The following is an 18,344-nucleotide window of genomic DNA, read 5'->3' as shown; positions in this document are numbered from 1 at the left end:
ACCCAGTTCCAAGTATGGTATTGCTAAAAGAATTGACTTTTCCTTCTATTCTGCAAGTCAAATAGTAGATAGAAACTGTTGATTTGGGCTACTTTTCATGACAGTTCCCAATTTAGAGTGGTTTCATTTAAAACTATTTTACTTTTGACAACGGTGTAAGACCACAAGTGTTAGGTAGAGGCTGCAGTTCGCACCGGACCTGGGCGCATGTGCCACACAGGCAAGGCGGGGCAGTGTGGGCCGCGGTTCCCAGTCAGTCCCGCGATCACCCGTGGAGGTGTCCGAGCCCGCAGTGCACTGTGTGGCTAAGCGGTAATGTTTGGGAGCTGGTGTGTAAATTCTTCTCCACGTACCATATTTCAGCCTGTGGTAAGTTTTTTGGGTTGTAACTCAACTGTAAACGGAGGAGCATATGTATTTATTTTTTAATTTTTTTGTCCGGTACCAGGGATGGAACTCAGGACCTTGTGCTTTCGAGACAGGCGCGGCACTACTGAGCTAAATCCCCGGCTCCATCTATCTTTATGTTTTAATTATCTTATTTTTTACAAAGAAGTACACAGGGTTCCTATGTATCCTACCCTCCCCTGTGCTGTCTCCTCCACTGTGAAACTCCATTACCAGAAGTGTGCATTTTTTGTAACTGATGAGGTCGCTCTGGAGGCTGTAGTTCTCTGAGTCTAGACAGGTGTATAATGATATGTGCCCTCTACTCACATACAAGTGTCACTGCCCTAAAGCCCCGGTGCTCCACCCTCCCTCCCCTCAGCCCCTGGCAGCCACCGGTCATTTTACCATCTCCAGGTTTCGTCATCGTACAGTTGGATTCATACAGCGTGTGAGTAATCAGTTAGTAAATTGCATTAGGTGACACTCCATTGCTGATGTTCCGGTTTGTCTGTGTCCCCAGCGAAGGACAGCTTGCTTGTTTCCAGCCTCTGTAGCAAATGTGAATAAAGCTGCAGTAAACGTCCGTGTTTAGGTTTTTGTGGAGATCAAGTTTCCAAGTCTCTTAGCACAATTGCTGATCCTGTGTTAAGTACTATATATGTTAAATTTCATAAAAGAAAAAAAACTGCCAAACTCTTCCAAAGCGACGGCACTATTTTGCACTCGCAGCAGCGTCAGAGGGTCCCGTTGCCCACCATCCTCAGCAGCATTTGGTTGTCAGTGACCTAAATTGTGGCCGTGCCAGTAGGTGTGAGGCAGTAGCTTGTTGTAATTTGTGTTTCCCGACTGGCTTCCGGTGTCCAGTGTGTTTGTAACAGTTCTCTATCAGATGTGTTTGGTGGATATTTTCTCCCAGCACGCTTGCTGTCTTCGTTTGTCTTTTTAAGTCGTTTTTGCACATCCTCCCACGCTCCCAAGAAGACTAACAGTTCTTCCTGTGTTGTTTATGCGTCTTCCAGCTCATTCAGACCAACAAGCTGAAGCACTACCCCAGCATCCATGGAGACTTCAGCAACGACTTCCGGCAGCCGTGTGTGGTGTTCACCGGGCACCCTTCGCTCCGGTTTGGGGACGTGGTCCACTTCATGGAGCTGTGGGGAAAATCTAGTCTCAACACTGTCATATTCACGGGTAAATGTACAAAGTAAACTCACCCCTGCCCTGTCCCCTGGGTCCAGCAGTGGCTGCAGCAGGGTGGACCCAGGGAAGGATCTGCCAGAGTGATCGACCTGAGCGAGCATCATTCCTCCGAATGCACCCAGGAGCCACTAGCGAGGGAGGAGGTGAAGCGACTGTGCTGTTAGATAACTTTTTATCTAACACCATTTTGCTCTTCTAGATTTTCCCGAGGTGGAATTGTACTGAACTACTGTTCAGTGGATTTGTTTATAAGACATTGCAAGCACTGCAGTGATTCCAGTACCTGCTCTCTTGCTTTCCCTTTAGGAGTTGTTCTTATCCATGGATCTCTCTCCTTTGTACTTTACTCTGGCTTCTCTGGAGACAAACCCCTCAGGGAAAAAATCCTTTCCTGAGGTCAAGTATGGGATTGACTTAGCTAATTACTGTATTATTTCATCAATTTATGGTCTCCTCACTGACTTGGGTTTTGGAAAACTTGCATGCTAGGAAGTAAAGCAGTTTGATCTGAAATCTGGCCCGGCTTACTATAAATGCAGCCATGCCCCTTCCTGGGCCCCGTTTTTCCTTGCTGTAAGTGGGAGAGCTCCCAGCTGCCACAGCTGCTTTTCTGTCTCTGCCACCTTTAGGTCAAAGGCAGCAGCAGCTGCATCACAAGCCCTGGCTTTACGATGCCTAGGACTTGGCCATGCTGAGTAGGTGGGGTCCAGAGAAGGCTGTGGGCCTGGGCCAGCCTTGGTCTTCCCATTCCCCAGCTGTGACTGACAGGGCAGTGGGTATGGCATTGGCACAGGCACACCCAGAAGTGCTGGATCTGGTACAGATGTTCCTTTAGCCAGCTAAGAAGACATCAAAGGCTGTGTGATCGCGTGTGACAACTCTGAGTAACGAGTTTACATTTAAGGTGGTTCGCCAGGCTTCTAGAGCAGTTGTGTAGTTTCTGATATCCACTAGTGGGATATCTGTGGGCAACCCTTTTCTCTGGCATGATTGCTGTTGTCACATTAAAAAGAGTCAGTATTAACTTCTAGGTGGCCCATTCTTACCTCATTGGGGAGTTCTGGGAATTGTTTGGGAACATGAGCCGCTGGAGGCAGTTAAGTATCTGAACATTCTGAAGCCAGGCGTGGTAGCACATGCCCCATAAACCCAGCAGCCTGGGGGGCTGAGGCAACTTCAAGCCTGGCCTGGGCAGCATTACAATTTAGGGAGACCCTGTCTCAAAAAAGGTGTTAAACCAACAGGGTGTAGGGATGGCCGGGATATAGCTCAATGTGAAGGCCCTGAGCTCAGTCCGCAGCACCACCAAAAAATACAAAAACCAAAAACAGTAGAACTGGTGCCCTGGAGAAGCTAGTGTGCCCATGGGCATAATTCCAGGGCCCATAGTAAGCTGGCCCTTACTGGACACTGCCCAGGCTGCGGGAATCCAGGTGGTGTCTGGAGTCGGGAGCGAGCCAGTCCTTCTGGTTCCTGGCAGTAGCCTCACTGAGGGGAGCGCACGCCCCTGCCTTGCCAGCTGCAGAAGCCGCAGAGAAAAAGCTGGGCCACAGGACAAGGGTGCAAGAGCGGCTACCTGCTGGGAGCAACCCGCAGTTTGTCCCAAAGCTGGTGTCAGCGCTGTGGCAGGCATGGCCTCTGCACTGCGGTCACAGCTGGCTCGGTGCTCTGTACTTAGCGCCTTGTGGGGGACTTGGAGATAGGTACAGATCGTCTCATTCCTTACCTGCATATTTTAGCTTTATTATTTACCTATGATGGTTGTAGTCAGAATCCATTCTTGGTGTGACTCATTTCTTTACACTGACCAGCTGGTATTCTGTTGTAAAGCAGAGCGTTCTCTTCTCTCCCCTCCGGGAGGGAAGCCATGCTTTATAGCGAGCACTCCCAGCCCTGCAGGTTCCCCTGCCCTCCTTCCTACCTTGGGGCCCCAGCCCATACCCCCTGCACCTGCTCCCCACCCCCCAGCAGCTGCTCTCCTGCCTCGCATTAAAATGCCCTTCTTGTGCTCTCCCCAGAACCCGACTTCTCCTACCTGGAAGCGCTGGCTCCCTACCAGCCCTTGGCCATGAAGTGCATATACTGCCCCATCGACACGCGCCTCAACTTCATCCAGGTGTCCAAGCTGCTTAAGGAAGTGCAGGTGACGAAGGACCCTGCCCTGGCTTCGCGCGGTCCTCCCTTTCCCAGACAGCTGCACGGTGCTGAGACAGGTCCTTTGAGGCTCACCCTCCCACTTGAGCGTAATGGTCTTCACGCCCCATTTATTTAGGTCTTCCCAGCCTAAAGAAATCGAAAGTACAGAGAAAGAAGATACAAAGTTACTTTTGATGAGGAGCACTTGTGTCCACCCAAAAGCCAGGTGTCAGGTTCCCCCTCAAAAAAGTCACTCTAGAAATGTACTAAACTGAAAGGCAGTTTTATTGCAACCCATATTGGGCCCGTTACACAAACTTGTTTTGGTTTGTTCATTTGATTCATTTTGCATTTTCTGCCCTGGAGAAAGGGAAGAAGTAGTTGGGGTGAAATGTGAGACAAAAGGACGAATCTTCCCGGAAGGATCACGCACGAGGGAGGCAGGAGTGTAGCCACTGTGCCAGTTGGTCAGTAGGTGTCTGGCAGTTGGGAGTGGAGGGCGGACTGGAATTAGACTTGAAGGAGGTGCGGGGAGAGGAAGGTCTCTGCCTGGCCGTTACCTCGGGACCTCCAGCTTAGAGTGCGGTGGCACAGCCGCTGCCTCTGCACCTGCTCGGCTAGCTCTGTTCATTTCCTGGTGTGGTCAGAAGTTCCCTTTCTGCCTCCTCATGGGATCTGGGGTGTCGGGCAGAGAGACCCCCACCCAGAATGCTCAGGCAGGGGGTGAGAAACCGAAGGCCCTCGGGAAGGTGGGAAGGTGCATCCTGGTGATCACCAGCTTGCTGGCCCTTAGAAGGGGATCTGGGTTTTCTCTAGGCCTTAGATGCCGGCTTTCGGCCTACATGAAGGGATTCGATGCCGACTCTGTGCTCACCCCAGGGAGGGAACAGCTAGGAGCCTGGTGTTTTTCATTACTGAATAACTTCAGATGCCAGGCCCAAGCCGGCATGTGCCGTTACACCTCGGCCATGTGCTCATACTGGAAACAGAAGCCAGCTGGTCGCCACTCTCAGAAGAAACCTGAAAGTCCTGTGCTGAAACAGCTGTGAGATGCTGGAGAAGTGAGGAAGAACAGCACAAGGCGTTTGCAGAAGAAGCCCTGGCTGGAAAGAAAAAGTGCTGTGTGGCATCCACCCAGCTCTGCCTGCCGGAAGTACTTGGTCCAGGGAGTCATGGCTTAGTCCAGACCCTCAACTGAAAGCAGGAGCAGTACAATGGCCTTGTGGGTTTTCAGTCGAGTGGTATTTGTCCAAAATAAATGTTTACTAAGGTTTTTTTCTCTCAAGAAAAAGGAAAGTTTTTTAAGTTCCATATCTGATTTGTTGTTGCACATAGCAGAGTGTGGGATCTGCCAGTTGCCTAAGAAACTCCAAATCAAGGCCTCACAGCACAAAAGTTTCAGTTCCTGCCGGTCTGTGTAATGGCTGAGGGTCAGGGCTACAGGGAGACTGTGCCCTTAGCCTCATGACCAGCTGGAGTAGACATGCACAGATGTCACCTTGAAAGTCACTTAAACAGAGGAGAGAAGTGCTTAAGTGCAAACTGAGACAGTGAGTCCTTTGCGTGGTTTTTCCTGAGAGGTGCATCCTGCTTTCCCTGCATGGTGCTCGTCTCTGTCACTGGTCAGTTGGGTTTGAAGGGATGAGAGCTCCCCAGGGTCTGCAAGTACCTGACATGCAGGAAGCGGGACCAGGAGGAGGAGCAGGGCGCTCTGGTCCCTGCTGCCCCTGACCCTGCTCCATTGGTCCTCAGCCCCTGCACGTGGTCTGTCCCGAGCAGTACACCCAGCCACCCCCAGCCCAGTCGCACAGGATGGACCTCATGATCGACTGCCAGCCGCCACCCATGTCCTACCGGCGGGCGGAGGTCCTGGCCCTGCCCTTCAAGCGCCGGTACGAGAAGATCGAAATCATGCCTGAGGTGAGTGACCCTTTGTCATCCTCAAACTCATATGTACCCGCTTGAGTCAAATGGTCCCTGAGTTGTCTTCCTTTGGGGTTTGTCAAATGTGAGTGAGTTGGAGAACAGACTCCTAAGTACCTGGGTAAAGAGGTGGGGGGCGAGGCCTCTCGTTTTCAAGGCAAGTGTGATCCTGCAGCCCATAGCAGGCTGGAGCCAGGGCGTGGAGAGGCCAGGGCTGGCACAGGCCTTGGCCACCTTACTCTGTGCTTCCCAGCCTTCTGGACCTCATTTATGACCGAGGGATGAGTGTCACTGCCATGCAGAGATGGGGAAGATGAGAGGAATGTAATTGTATTGTTTTATGCCTTTCAGCACGACTTCATGGTTTAGGCCTGTTATAGTCTATAAATATTTGTAGTTCTCTGAAATCCTAACTTCTGTTCAGTTCATTTTTGTTTTAGCTTTTTCTTATAGTATTGGGGAATTGAACCCAGAGCCTCATACATGCTAGGGGAGCACTTTACCACCGAGCTACACCTCCAGCCCTTTTTACTTCAATTTTGAGATAGGGTCCCACTAAATTGTCCAAGCTGGCTTCAAACTTGGGATCCTTCTGCCTCAGCCTCCCGTGTAGTTGGGATTACCGACATGCAGCACCAGGCTCCTAGCCTATGTTTTAACAGGGAAGAAGAAAAGGCATACTGTAAAAGTGGGACATTCGGGGCAGGTTGTGCTTAAGTGACTCATCCATGACGAAGGCAGAAAGAATGGAGAGTAGGCTCTGAGGTGACCGTGCAGGCCACTCCTAGCTTCCTTTTCCGCTTTAAGACAGCGTGGACGTACTTTAACAGGTGGCTGGAAGAAACAATAAAACTCGCTGTTAAGCCAGCGTGCCCAGCATTCTTTCTGGGCTTGGGTTTAGGAACAGTGTCCAGACCTGGGATCTGAGCTCCTAGCTCCTGACATTGCTCCCTCCGGCCCCAGCAAGACTGGCACAGAGCCACTTTCCATATGTGGATTCCTTTCCAGAACTAAGCAGAAAGGCGGTTTCCTTAAGAACAACAGATAAGGCAGATTCAAAAAACTTCAATAATTAAATAGGATGAGTGATGCAGCAGTGCAAAACTAACTAGCGTTCAAATGCAAGCAGCGCCGTTTCTGTTAAGCAGATGAGTATTACACTGTGTGGCTGCGATTACCGCGTGCGCCACCACCGTGCCCAGCTCGAAAGATTTTTTAAGGAGCAGAGGAGTCAAAAACATGGTAAGCAGTGAACTGCTGGAAAGCTAGAGATAGCTTCTCAAGCCACTACTTTGAAGGTCCTTTGGATGTTTGCAGTCTAATAATTCTGTAAAGGAAAAAATGAATTTTCAGTTGGAACTTGTGATTTCAGCACCTTAGTCTTCTCTAATTAACTGGCTACGCAATTTGTAATTACAGCTTATTTGGGAGGGAGGAGGCCGGGGTGACTAGCTCAGTCCCCCTGCCACTCTCTGGGAACCAGTCTTCCTAGAACTAAGTAACCAGCGAGCCCTCCTGCAGTGCATCCGAGGCCCTTTTGGAACAGTGGTCCTCCCGAGACTTCACCCGCAGCTCTGCACTGCGGCTCTTGCCTTAGATCCCCAGTTGCCCTGTTCACCCGGCAGTATTAACAACACTGCCTAGATTGGAATGGTTTTATCTCAGTACGTTGGCATTGATAATGCTTTTTTTTAAATGAAGGGTAGAGAAAAGCAGATTTCCTCTTCCAAAAAGGGAGTTTTCATTTTGTTTTTAGCACAGAAGTTTAAGCATACCCACTTCTAATTTTATGGTGTTTTTTTGTTTTTTTTCTGATTTTGCTTTTTCATTTTCTCATTTTGTTCATCTTACAGTGAAAGACACTGGCATGGTGTCTTTGGATTATTATTCTTTATTACGTGTTTGTAGTACATACAGTTTACAGTCATCTGAGGAGTGGGTACATGATACCGCTTGTTTCTTTTTTCATCTCTTTCCTTTGCCCTCCCATTAACCATGTGAGTCTAGGAATCTTTCCATTTCTTCAAAATTTTCCAGTTTGTCAGAATAGTTTTCAAAGAAGTTATTGACCAGCTTCTAGATTTTGAGTCTGTTTTGATTTTGCCTTTTCCATTTCTAATTGCATTGATGTGAGTCTTTTCTGTCTTTTTTGGTAAGTCTAAGGGCTTTATCTATTTTGTTTATTGTTTCAAAGAACCAACACTTTGGTTTGTTGATTTTTTTTTTTTCTTGATTTCAGGGATTTCCACTGTAATCTTTCTAATTTCCCTCTTTAATTTTGCTCTGGGCCTGGCTTGTTTCTCACGTATCTCAAGATTGTTCATACTTATTTACTTGCGCTCACTGTGTTTTCCTGATGTGAGCATGGATTGCGATGCACCTTTACTCTCAGGACTGCTTTTACAGTATTCCAGAGGTTTCATTGAGTTGTAAAGGCACCATCATTAACTTTCAGAATTTTGTTTTTCCTTGATTTTTTCTGGGACCTGTTGGTTGTTTAGGAGTATGTTGTTAATTTTCCAGGTGCTTCTATCTTTTTCCATAATTTCTTCTGTCACTGATTTCCATCTTCATTGTTCAGTGATCTGATAGTACACATGGGTAATTTTGATTCTTTTTATTTAAGCATGTTTTGTAGACTACTGTGCAATCTATTTTGGAAAAAGTACTGTGTGCAAAGTAGAATGTATACTCCATTGGAGTGGAATACTCTGTAGGTATCTCTTAAGTCCATATGGTTAAGGGTGTGATTCAGCTCTGATATTTCTTTTGATTTTTGATTTAGTTGGTCTCTCTCTGCAAGTGTTAAGGTCTTTATGACTATTAGTAATTGTTTGAGCTTTTATGTTCAACAGTATTTGTTTTATGAAGCTAGGTACATATTCAGTGTATGCACTGAATTCAATCGTATGCACTGTTTTTGTTACATAAATTTATAAAAATGTTCTTACTGGATTATTCCATTAACTAATATGTGGTAGCCTTTGTCTCTTCTAAGTTGTCATTTCTAGTTGGAGAGTTACCATTTCTGGAAATTGCTACCCCCTACTTGTTTTCAGGGTCCTGGTGCATGAAATATTATTTTCCATCCTTTAATTTTTAGTCGATAAGTATCTTTGGATTGGATGAATTTCTTGAATATAAGACTGCTGGGTTCTGTTTTTTATCCAGTCCACTAATCTGTGTCTTTTAGTGGGAGAGTAGAGGCCATTCATGTTGAGAGGTATTACTGAGATCTGTCAATTATTTACTATCATATTGCATTCTTTCTCTGTTGGTGACCCCTTCATTTTTCTTTTCCTGTTTTTGTTGTTTATCCATTGACCTCATGTGGTGTTTTCTTTTCATCTGGGTTTGTAGTTATATTAGTTTCACTGTTACTGTGTAGTATTTTCTGGAGTGCTGGTTTCATAGTCATAAATCTCTTGACTGGTCTTTTTAATGAAATGTCCTTATTTCTCTACCCATTTTGAAAGCAAATTTTGCTGGGTAGGGTGATCTAGGCTGTAAGTTATTTGCTCGTAGGACCTGATAGGCAGTTATTCCTCCCCTAACGGCAATCAAATGACATGCCTTTCACTAGGTCGAGCAACTGTTCACTAAATGAGGAACTGTACACTGTATGTACATTACAATTTCAGAACAAAGACATGGTCAAAGAAAACCCCAATCTGATGACTTTGCTTTAATTTGTATAACTCTTACATGTCGTAATATAAAGTGTAACAGAACATGAAACTACAGTACTGTACTGAATGGTATAATCAGCAAAAATTATACTACTGTATAAATAAGGTATACTGTACAAAGAAAGGCACTGCAGCTCTATAAACAAGATGTACAGAACTATACAAAAAAGAAAAAGCTGGTAAGTCTGAGCAGCGGGTCATGAATCCAAACAGTCATGGAACATGTAGGTCATTAAAGAGTGTCTGTACATCACTCTGAGCTCTCCTTGTCTTTGAAGGTTTGTTGAGAAATCTGCTGTGATTCTAATGGGTTTACCTTTACATGTGATTTTTTGTTGTTGATTTTTCTCTGACTGCTTTTAAAATTGGAGTTTCTAATTGGCTATCTGGCAGTTTAATAAGGATATATCTTGGTGAGCTTCTTTTGTCTTCATAGTTGTTTGGTGTTCCAGTGCCTCACTTCCTTGTATGTTGAACTCTTCTCATATTTGGGAAGTTTTCTCCTACAATTTTTGTAAATATATTAGTAATCCCACCTGTGTTCTAGCTTTTCTCTAACTCCAGTCAGCCTTAGGTTGGTTGTCTGTGTTGTCTCGTAGCTGCTGGATGGCTGTCAGCTCTGTTGCCTAAAGCTGAGGAGACCCAAGGAACAGGCCCTAGTGTCATTCACCTAGCTGGGACTCATCCGGTCGGTCCGGGATTCCTCCCGAGCTGGGCTCATGGCGTGGCCCCAGAGGGCAGCCAGGGCAGGAGCAGCCTTCTGGCCGGCCCCAGGCTTTCTCCCTGTGCACACAGTGCAGACCTTTTTGGATTATTTTGGTCTAGTAGTTGACAGTGGCTGGAATTAAAAGCCTGGTTTTATATTTCAACACTATAGGCCAGCAGTCCTCAAAGTTGTTGATCTCAAGCATCTTTAAAAATTAGGACACCTAGGAGCTTTTTGTGGGTTTTATTTATTGATATTTGCTATATTACAAATGTAAACTAAAATGTTTTAAAAACATTAATTCATTTTAAAATAACATTGCAAACCTCTTGTATGCTAACATAAGGAAAAGATAAAGACAAAAGCAAAATTCAGTCTTAGAACACTAGAGATAACTACTGTAGTTAGGTTTTATGTATTTCCTGGTCCCACCGTTCATGTGTGTTTGGTGTCTATACTGAAATCGTGCCTGGTAGACTTTTTCACCCAACTCCAAGTATGCTATATCCTTAAAAATATTTCAAGGATTAGAAATGTAGCTCAGTGGTAGAGCATGAGGCCTGGAGTTTAATCCCTAACACCAAAAAAAGAAAATTCAAGTTTCTGTTTTAATGGCTGCATAAGTCTATCAAAAAGCAAATTGTAATTTTAACTGTTAATTTGCTGGTGGACATTTATTATTTCTCCTAACACTTTTAGGAGTACCCTTTTATTTAAATCGAGTTTTTGTTTTTCCATAGGCAGATTTTCTGAGTTTGGCATTTCTGGCTTAAAGCTTAAGAATGAGTTTTTATAGCTCCACGTTACAAGTGGAAGCCTTTCTGCCAGGCTTAAAACCCTGCTGCACTCCTTGGGTTCTTGTGTTATACCCTTCTGTTTCACCCTCAGGAAAAGCCTGGGAGTCAGAGGGAGGGGTCCCCAAAAGGACCTTGGACACCAAGTTGAAAAGGAAAGCACAACTGTAGGGGTCAGAAAGAACAGGATTGTTCTCACAGTGCGGGCAGGGCTGGCCCCTCCCGGCCGAGCCTCAGGCCCAGGCCCTCAGTGCCCTGTGCTCTGTGCTCTGGTTGTGCTCCAGCTGCAGAGTTCGTGGCTTGCTTTCCAGATCTGTTTTGGGATGTGAACAGGCAGATCAGTAAGCAGTTCCCACAGCTGCTGTATTTGTTAGTAACGTCAGCTGCCAGGCAGCAGGCTGAAACCCAGCCCACAGCTCTGTCCCCTCAGGCCCCTAGGTTGTACTCATTATTTTCTTCAGGTTCCAGTACTTGGGAGCATACAGGCTCTTAAAAGTACGGTGGAAAATAGAACCAAAAGTAGCATTTAAACACATGCCTGGGAAATGCCTGGGTGAGATGAAATGGTTCAATTCTAACGCTGCTTTTCATTTTGCCACTACTAAAGGGTGTTTGTCTTCTCCCAAGTGAGGGAGTAGGCTGAAGCTCCTTTATGGGTCCTCTGTCAGGTCTGTTCAAGGCAGTACCTGGGATGGTACTTACGGGGATCATTTGTGGACACTGTCTCTCCCCGAGGTGCTGAGCTGCAGTTACTGTACACCCCAGGCTGACTTCTGCTGCGACAGAGCTGCCGCCCCATCCCCCATGATCAGCTGCACCTGGAGTCTCCCTGGAACTTGGTCACAGCGGCCCAGGGAAAGCCTCTCCATGCCAGGGGAAGCTTCCATGCCAGCCCCAAACCTCCCCAGCCAGCCTGAGCTGGGCAGAGCAGAACTGTGTGCAGAGAGCAGTTTTGAGAGTGGCAAAGGTGAAGGAGCGCTCCCGTTTAACCCGTGTTTCACTCACGGAACAGCCCTCGTGTATCCAATTCCCAGTCTGCCTACACAGTGTGTGCCGCGTCCTCTGCCCGCCTGACACTGGTCGTCCTACGGTGCCACCATGCACATCTGTGCTGTTAAGTGAAGTCTGATGTCTGGGAGGCCCAGGACGGCTCACAGCTAAAACCTAGCACCCTAGCAGTGTCACTAGGAGGAGAATTGCTCACGCTGCTGTCCTTGTCCTCATCTGACACTAGGCACGGGTGGGGGGAGGGGAGGAGCCCGTGCAGCCTGGCGGACTCAGGGCTGGCTGGGGCCTGGGCCCAGGCCTTCTTCACATGGAGCCGCCTCCTGGCCCTTTTTCATCTGGAGACGGGACGCCTCACAGCCTCTAACCTGGGTTTGAGAGGCTCAGTGAGAATCTTAGGAGGTTGGAGGTCTTGGACTGTGCATGCAGGAAAGGTGCTGGCACTGTCTTACCTGTGGCATGGAGACAGGAGGGGTCAGCACAGTGAGTGTGGCTGCCCTGAATAAGCCCTGCTGCCGGCCCTGGGCAAAAGCCGCCAAGCAAAGGCCCAAAGGCTCCACATCACTAGAAGGCTCAGGGCTGTGGGTTGTCCTCTCCCTCTTCCCAGGCCTGTCCATCCACACCCTCATCTCTTCTGTCTTCTCTCCCCTTTGTTATTGATACGGTTGATGGGTTTTTATTCTTTAAAAAAAACTGTATAGTTTTTTGCATTCTTTCTGCCTTAGGCTGTTTGGCCATTTTGACTGCACTGCTCTGATTACATTTGAAGGTCTATCCTGGTGGTCAGTTAGAGGCCCGGCCTCCCACACGTCCCACATTCCCTCCAAACAGGCCGCGCAGGATGCCGGGAACATGTGGTACACTGGCATCACCATCCACCCGGGGCTCTTGAGGGAGGGTGGGGCTGAGGCCCCGTGGCCCCTCCTCCCACTGAGGGAGCCCACCTGAAACTGCATTTGCTTTCAGCTTGCTGACTCCCTGGTGCCCATGGAGATCAAGCCCGGCATCTCCTTGGCAACTGTCTCAGCCGTACTGCACACGAAAGACAACAAGCACATGCTTCAGGTAGGGGCGGCAAGGGGTGGGACACAGCGGGACCCCTGCCCTCAGGAAGGCCCACTGCCCAGACATCACTGCGTAACGCCTCTCTAAAACAGCGCATTTCCTCAAAATTCCCTGGCCACACGGCTCAGAGAAGGAAGGGAAGAGAGACGTGATACTGGGCTGAAGCCGCATCGTCCTAAGCTTGCTTCCCAGGGCACATTCCTCACACAAGCGCCTGTCAGGCACCCCCGCCAAACACTGCAGGGAGAGCAGGGTGCCGTGAAAAAACCAGAACAGTAGCCAACACCCTAGCCTTCCCTAAGGGGCCTGGAAATACACTGCATAAAACGGGAGGCCTGGGGCCTTGACCCCCGCCAAACTGCAGGGAGAGCAGGGTGCCGTGAAAAAACCAGAACAGTAGCCAACACCCTAGCCTTCCCTAAGGGGCCTGGAAATACACTGCATAAAACGGGAGGCCTGGGGCCTTGGACACAGGACAGACTGACCCCCACTCGTCTGGTGAATTCCTCGGTGACCTGTGTAACTAACGTGTTATCGCGTGCACGGTTCCAGTGACCCCTCACAGAATTCCCACTCAGTTCTCCTGTCGAGCAGTTCCTCTGGCCTCTTTCCTGATGGAAGGCTGGAAAGCTAGGACTTCACACATATCAGACCCGACAGCCGCTGTTCTTGGCTGTTGCCAGCAGTTTACTACGAGAAATGTACCTGCAAATTGCTGTGCTGAATTGGACTGATGGAAAATTGATGAGACCTTGATTAAAAAACAGATCTTAGGCAAATAAGGTGGGAGCCGCGTGGACAGTTTTGCATCGCTGGACTCAGGTGCCCACTGCTTTTCACACGAGGGTGACTCCAGGCTGTCTGGGGCCCCTCAGCAGAGGCTCCTCAGGGCAGGGCAGGTCACTTGGGTTCTCCGCACTTTCTGGAAGCTTTTTTTTTTTGGTACGGGGAATGGAACTCGGGACCTTGCGCTTGCGCAGCAGGCAGCGGAACCACTGAGCCAAATCCCGGGTCTGTGAAGCTCATGGTGAGACCCTGCTTCCGCTCTGCCCCAGCCCCCTCCTAGGCCGGTGCAGCCTGCAAGTGGTAAGAAGAGAAAGCGCGTGAGCGACGATGTTCCTGACTGCAAAGTGCTGAAGCCTCTGCTGAGCGGCTCCATCCCCGTGGAGCATTTCGTGCAGACCCTGGAGAAGGTGAGCAATGGCCTTGCACGGCTGCCGTGGGAGGGGCCTTCTGTCTGCTGCTCCTGCTTGTCGCTGGGGCCCACTGTTCTCCGTGGTAGGTGCCTCTCCCACCCTCCTTCCTGTGGAGTGGACTGAGGAGAAAGCCCTTCCTCAGGAAACCGGCTGACAGGTGGCACGGGGACCGGTCAGGGAAAAGGACCGTCCTGCCAGAGCCGCACTTGTCCACAGGAAGCTGCTGGCTGCCCGAGGAGATCAGGGCTCAGGTTAAGTGTGGATGTAGGCGGTCCTTGGGAATCTGGCACAGTTCGCAGACAGGTCAGAGGCGGGAGAAGAGGCAGCCATGTGAGAGGACAGTGGGCCCCTCTGTCTCACCATCCATCTACCCTGCTCCCCAATGGCCATCTTCTCCCAAGAAGCAGGTTTCTTGTCTACAACGAACACATCCTTGTTGGCTTAAACCACCAGTGGTACATACGGATCTAATCACTTTTGTCAGTCCCAATGGGACAGTCATGTGTGTACCGCAGGTAGGTCAAGCCACCAGCAGCGAGACCTATGAATCACCACCTCATCAGGAACATGTTAAAAGGGAAAACTCAACCTTCAAGGTTTTGGAGTTTGTGCTTCATCATGGGCCTTCAAAATGAGGATGCGTCTTTCCTAGGGAGGAAAGGAACTGCTGCAGACCGCCGTCCACACAGGACCACAACCTGGTCCCAGACAGGTAGTTAATAAGATGGCCCATGTCCCAATTAAATATCTCAACTGCCAGCTTCTTTGAGTCTCACAGGCTTCCACTTTGCAGGCTTGGTTTTCTCCATTTGTCTTCTGACTTTCCCAGGCAGCTGTCCAGGATCCAGCCCCCATGTCCTGTGGACAATCAGGTTGGCCCTGCCCTCCCAGGGACCTTACAGGGCTCCTGGTGTTGGGTGTCAGGCTTCGCTTTCTAGGAAGACCTCATTTAGCTCTCCTATGGACTCACCCAGCAACGGCCGGGGTCCTGGTGCTGAATTACACCCCTGCCTCGTCGGCCTCAGCTCCTTCCTTCGCACGCACCGCAGCCACTCTGACCCCGTCATTCCTCTTCACCTGTTCTGTGTCCCTTCCAGGCAAATCTGCCCCCTTTTTACTTCTTTTCTTCAAGTGTTCATCTCATTTGTAGACTAGGGCTGGGCACCTGGGCCGAGGCCAGGAACAGGCTAGCAACAGGATAGCAACCCAGACTCCTGCACACAGGCACCAGCCGTGCCTCGGCTGTTTGCGGACGTTCTGCCCCATCTACATGAGCATCTGCGAGGCTGGGGCCTCCTGCAAAGCCTGCCTGCGTGTGCTCAGGTCGTTTAATAGCTGTGTCCCTGAAGAAATGTACTGAGGGACGTCGAACATTCCGGTTCCTAGAAGGTCCTGTGGCGCCCAGGAAGTATACTGTTAGATCTCTCAGTTCCACAGTATCAGTCAGCCCTTGCACTTCACGGTGGTCACCCTCCTCCTTTTTCTCTCTCTCGGAGCAGCATGGCTTCAGTGATATCAAGGTGGAAGACACAGCCAAGGGCCATATTGTCCTGCTGCAGGAAGCGGAAACGCTTATCCAGATCGAAGAAGATTCAACCCACATCATCTGTGACAATGACGAGATGCTGAGGGTTCGACTGCGGGACCTTGTCCTCAAATTCTTACAGAAGTTCTGAAGGAGACACGGAGCCATTTCCTCTCCCTGAAATTCACTGTGGCTCCCCCCTAAGGAAGGGTGTGATGGTATCCTCTGGCATCAAGAAAACAGCTGGCTCTGAGGGGAAATAATCCGGAGCTCCAGCCAGGATCTGCTGCCTGGCTTCTTGCAGTTTTCCAGGAAAAAACTTTAAGCTTCAGAGTCCTCCTGTCCTTTCCAACTCTGGCACTCTGAATAGCTAAAGGTGACATAAGCGTGACTGAACCCTTTTCTAAGAGGCTAACGGTGGACAGGGAAGTAGAAATGATGACCAGCTTGTGTGATGCAGGCCTGTGTTTGGCTTTCATGGTGCACAGGCCTCTCCTCAGGAACAAGTCTGTTTATCTGCAGAGTGCTGCACCTACAACGAGAGGGACCATGAAATCAGGTCTTTTGTACCTGTGTCCTGTTCTTCATAAAACTTACTTTTATAGCAGTGTGCGTGCACTATCTAACCGAAAACCTAAATACCTGAAAAAAGAATAAAAATATATAGAACATAAACTTAGAAAATACCACAGCAGAGGGCTGGGGATTTAGCTCACTGTTCTGCCGCCTGTCTTAAGCACAAGGTGTCCCGAGTTCAATCCCTGTACCAACAAAAAAAAAAAAGAGAGAAAAAAAATACCACAGCAGATGTGTTTGATGTGTGCATTAAATTATAGAACCTGGCATGTACAAAAATACAAAGAGATTTCTTCTTGATTTAAGTTCTGTCTGCATAAAACAGACTGACGGACACTGACAGCTGTGACTTCTGGGGGCGGCCCTCACGAGGCAGTCGTGCATTGTGTAACCATGACAGGGTCTCAGGGTCCGGCAGTGGTCTCCTGAGATTTTACCGCCTGGGGACACTGGCACCTGCTCTGTGGGGAGTGTGCCCTGCCACGTTCGGTGACAGACTTGCCCAAGAAGGCACTTCTCCCAGCGTGTCCCTTTTGGTGGCAGCACATGACTGCGGCCAGGTCTGCTAGCTGAGCCCGCCCATCGCTGCCTTTCCCGCAGAGCCTCACGTGCTCCCTCAGATGCCCACACACACAAGGAATGGTGAGGTTTCAGAGAAAAGTAACCTCCCACCAAAGCTGACTGTGCAAGCCTGTGATCCCAGCACTCTGGGCAGCTGAGGTACAAGGATGTCAAGTTTGAGCCCAGCCTGGGCAACTCAGCAAGACTCAAAAAGGAGGGGTCGGGCCTGCAGCCCAGTGCATAGGCCCTGGGTTCAATCCCCAGTCTGCACCCCACCTCGAAAAAGAAGAGTACTGCACTTGAAATAATGCTGTCTGAGCTGTTTAAACCTTATCTGCCCAACCACATCCACCGTAAGATAGCATCAGACTAGGTGAGTTCTGGTGGTAGGTACAGCTTCCCATAATCTCAGATCAACTGAGGAAGTCACCTTCCAACTCAGCGACATCTGAGCTTCACAGAGAAATTCACGGGCGCAGGAATGCTATAGAAGTAACTGCTCAGGTTTTCAGGGAGCTGATTGTCGGCTCTCCTGGAATGCTAGTATTGCTGGGAACAAGGACTTCATTACAGGAGGAACAAGACAAGTTCTTTTTCCCTGTCTCTAGCTTGGCCAATCCTGGCCACAGGAAGGCTTGAGCAGGTTTCCATTTTCCAGGGTACGGGGCTGTGTTAAGAACAAATTGGGGTGCTACCAGCGTGGGACAGTCTCTCAACAAGAGACTGATGTGCACGTATGAAAATTTACTTTTGTTTGTAGAACTGCAAATACTGTTATCACATTGTAGGCATCCTTTCTAATGAAACTTTTGAAAGGTCAAGTTAAATTTTAAAAGCATCTTGAAAAATGTAGACGCATGTAAGATAAAGCTCAAAAGAAACCCAGTTACTTAAATGTCCTAGCATTGCTGTGTCCAGAAATGTCATGGCATTTGTCAGAGAGTCACCTTCTGTGAAGAGGCTGGATCCGTGCCCCAGCCTTGATCCCACGAGGGCAGTTACTAAGGGACAGGCAGGTGAAGGCCAGGAGTATCAGCAGCAAGCCTGGGCAGGGAACAACTGGAAATTAGGGAGGCTTTCACCAAGTCACCACCACCACCCAGAGGCAGAAGCACAGAACCATCCTTCAGGACAGAAAATCTAGAGCTGGCTGGCCACGTTCCGAGAGACAGCAGCTAGGACTAGGTCCACCTCGAGCTTAGGTGTTGTTGGTCAGTAGATGCACGGAGATGGCAAAGCTGCCCTGAGTGCTGGAATCTGACCACTGACTGCGGCCAGTCTGTAACTAGAGATGCAGCCCGACTGGACGTACCTGGTAAAGGCTGACATCCAGAGAAGTTTCAACCTAAGCAGAGTGGAGTAGTGATTAGTGATACCTGGGAAATGTTTCAAAAGAGTAGAGACACCTAATTTTGTATTCAGCTATCTACTGCTACAGTAACAACCCCAGAAATCTTACTTAAAGCCACAAACCTCTCCACCTCACTTTCCATGGCCAGCACCGTGTGGCTTGGCGCAAGTGTCACACAGCTGCTGTTGGGTGTCTGGTGAGGAGGCCGAGATGCAGTCCGGTGAGGG

General features: G+C 48.9%; 1 protein-coding gene across 1 annotated transcript in view; it reads left to right on the top strand.

The window, feature by feature from the left end:
- Ints9 (integrator complex subunit 9) overlaps positions 1 to 16,289 on the top strand; it is a 103,701-nt gene extending 87,412 nt beyond the window's left edge. Inside the window, exons 13-18 of the mRNA XM_010623042.2 lie at positions 1,410 to 1,581; positions 3,609 to 3,733; positions 5,479 to 5,646; positions 12,810 to 12,908; positions 13,964 to 14,101; positions 15,604 to 16,289. Of these exons, the coding sequence (XP_010621344.1) occupies positions 1,410 to 1,581; positions 3,609 to 3,733; positions 5,479 to 5,646; positions 12,810 to 12,908; positions 13,964 to 14,101; positions 15,604 to 15,780 (879 nt within the window). The 3' untranslated portion in view covers positions 15,781 to 16,289. The remainder of the gene's footprint in view (positions 1 to 1,409; positions 1,582 to 3,608; positions 3,734 to 5,478; positions 5,647 to 12,809; positions 12,909 to 13,963; positions 14,102 to 15,603) is intronic.
- The last annotated feature ends 2,055 nt before the right edge of the window (positions 16,290 to 18,344 follow it).

The sequence above is a fragment of the Fukomys damarensis genome, unplaced genomic scaffold (genome assembly GCF_012274545.1).
Source record: "Fukomys damarensis isolate Sample0158 unplaced genomic scaffold, DMR_v1.0_HiC HiC_scaffold_18, whole genome shotgun sequence".
NCBI lineage: Eukaryota > Metazoa > Chordata > Mammalia > Rodentia > Bathyergidae > Fukomys > Fukomys damarensis.
Note: the sequence above shows the minus strand (reverse complement) of the source record. Positions and strands in the feature narration are given on the sequence as shown.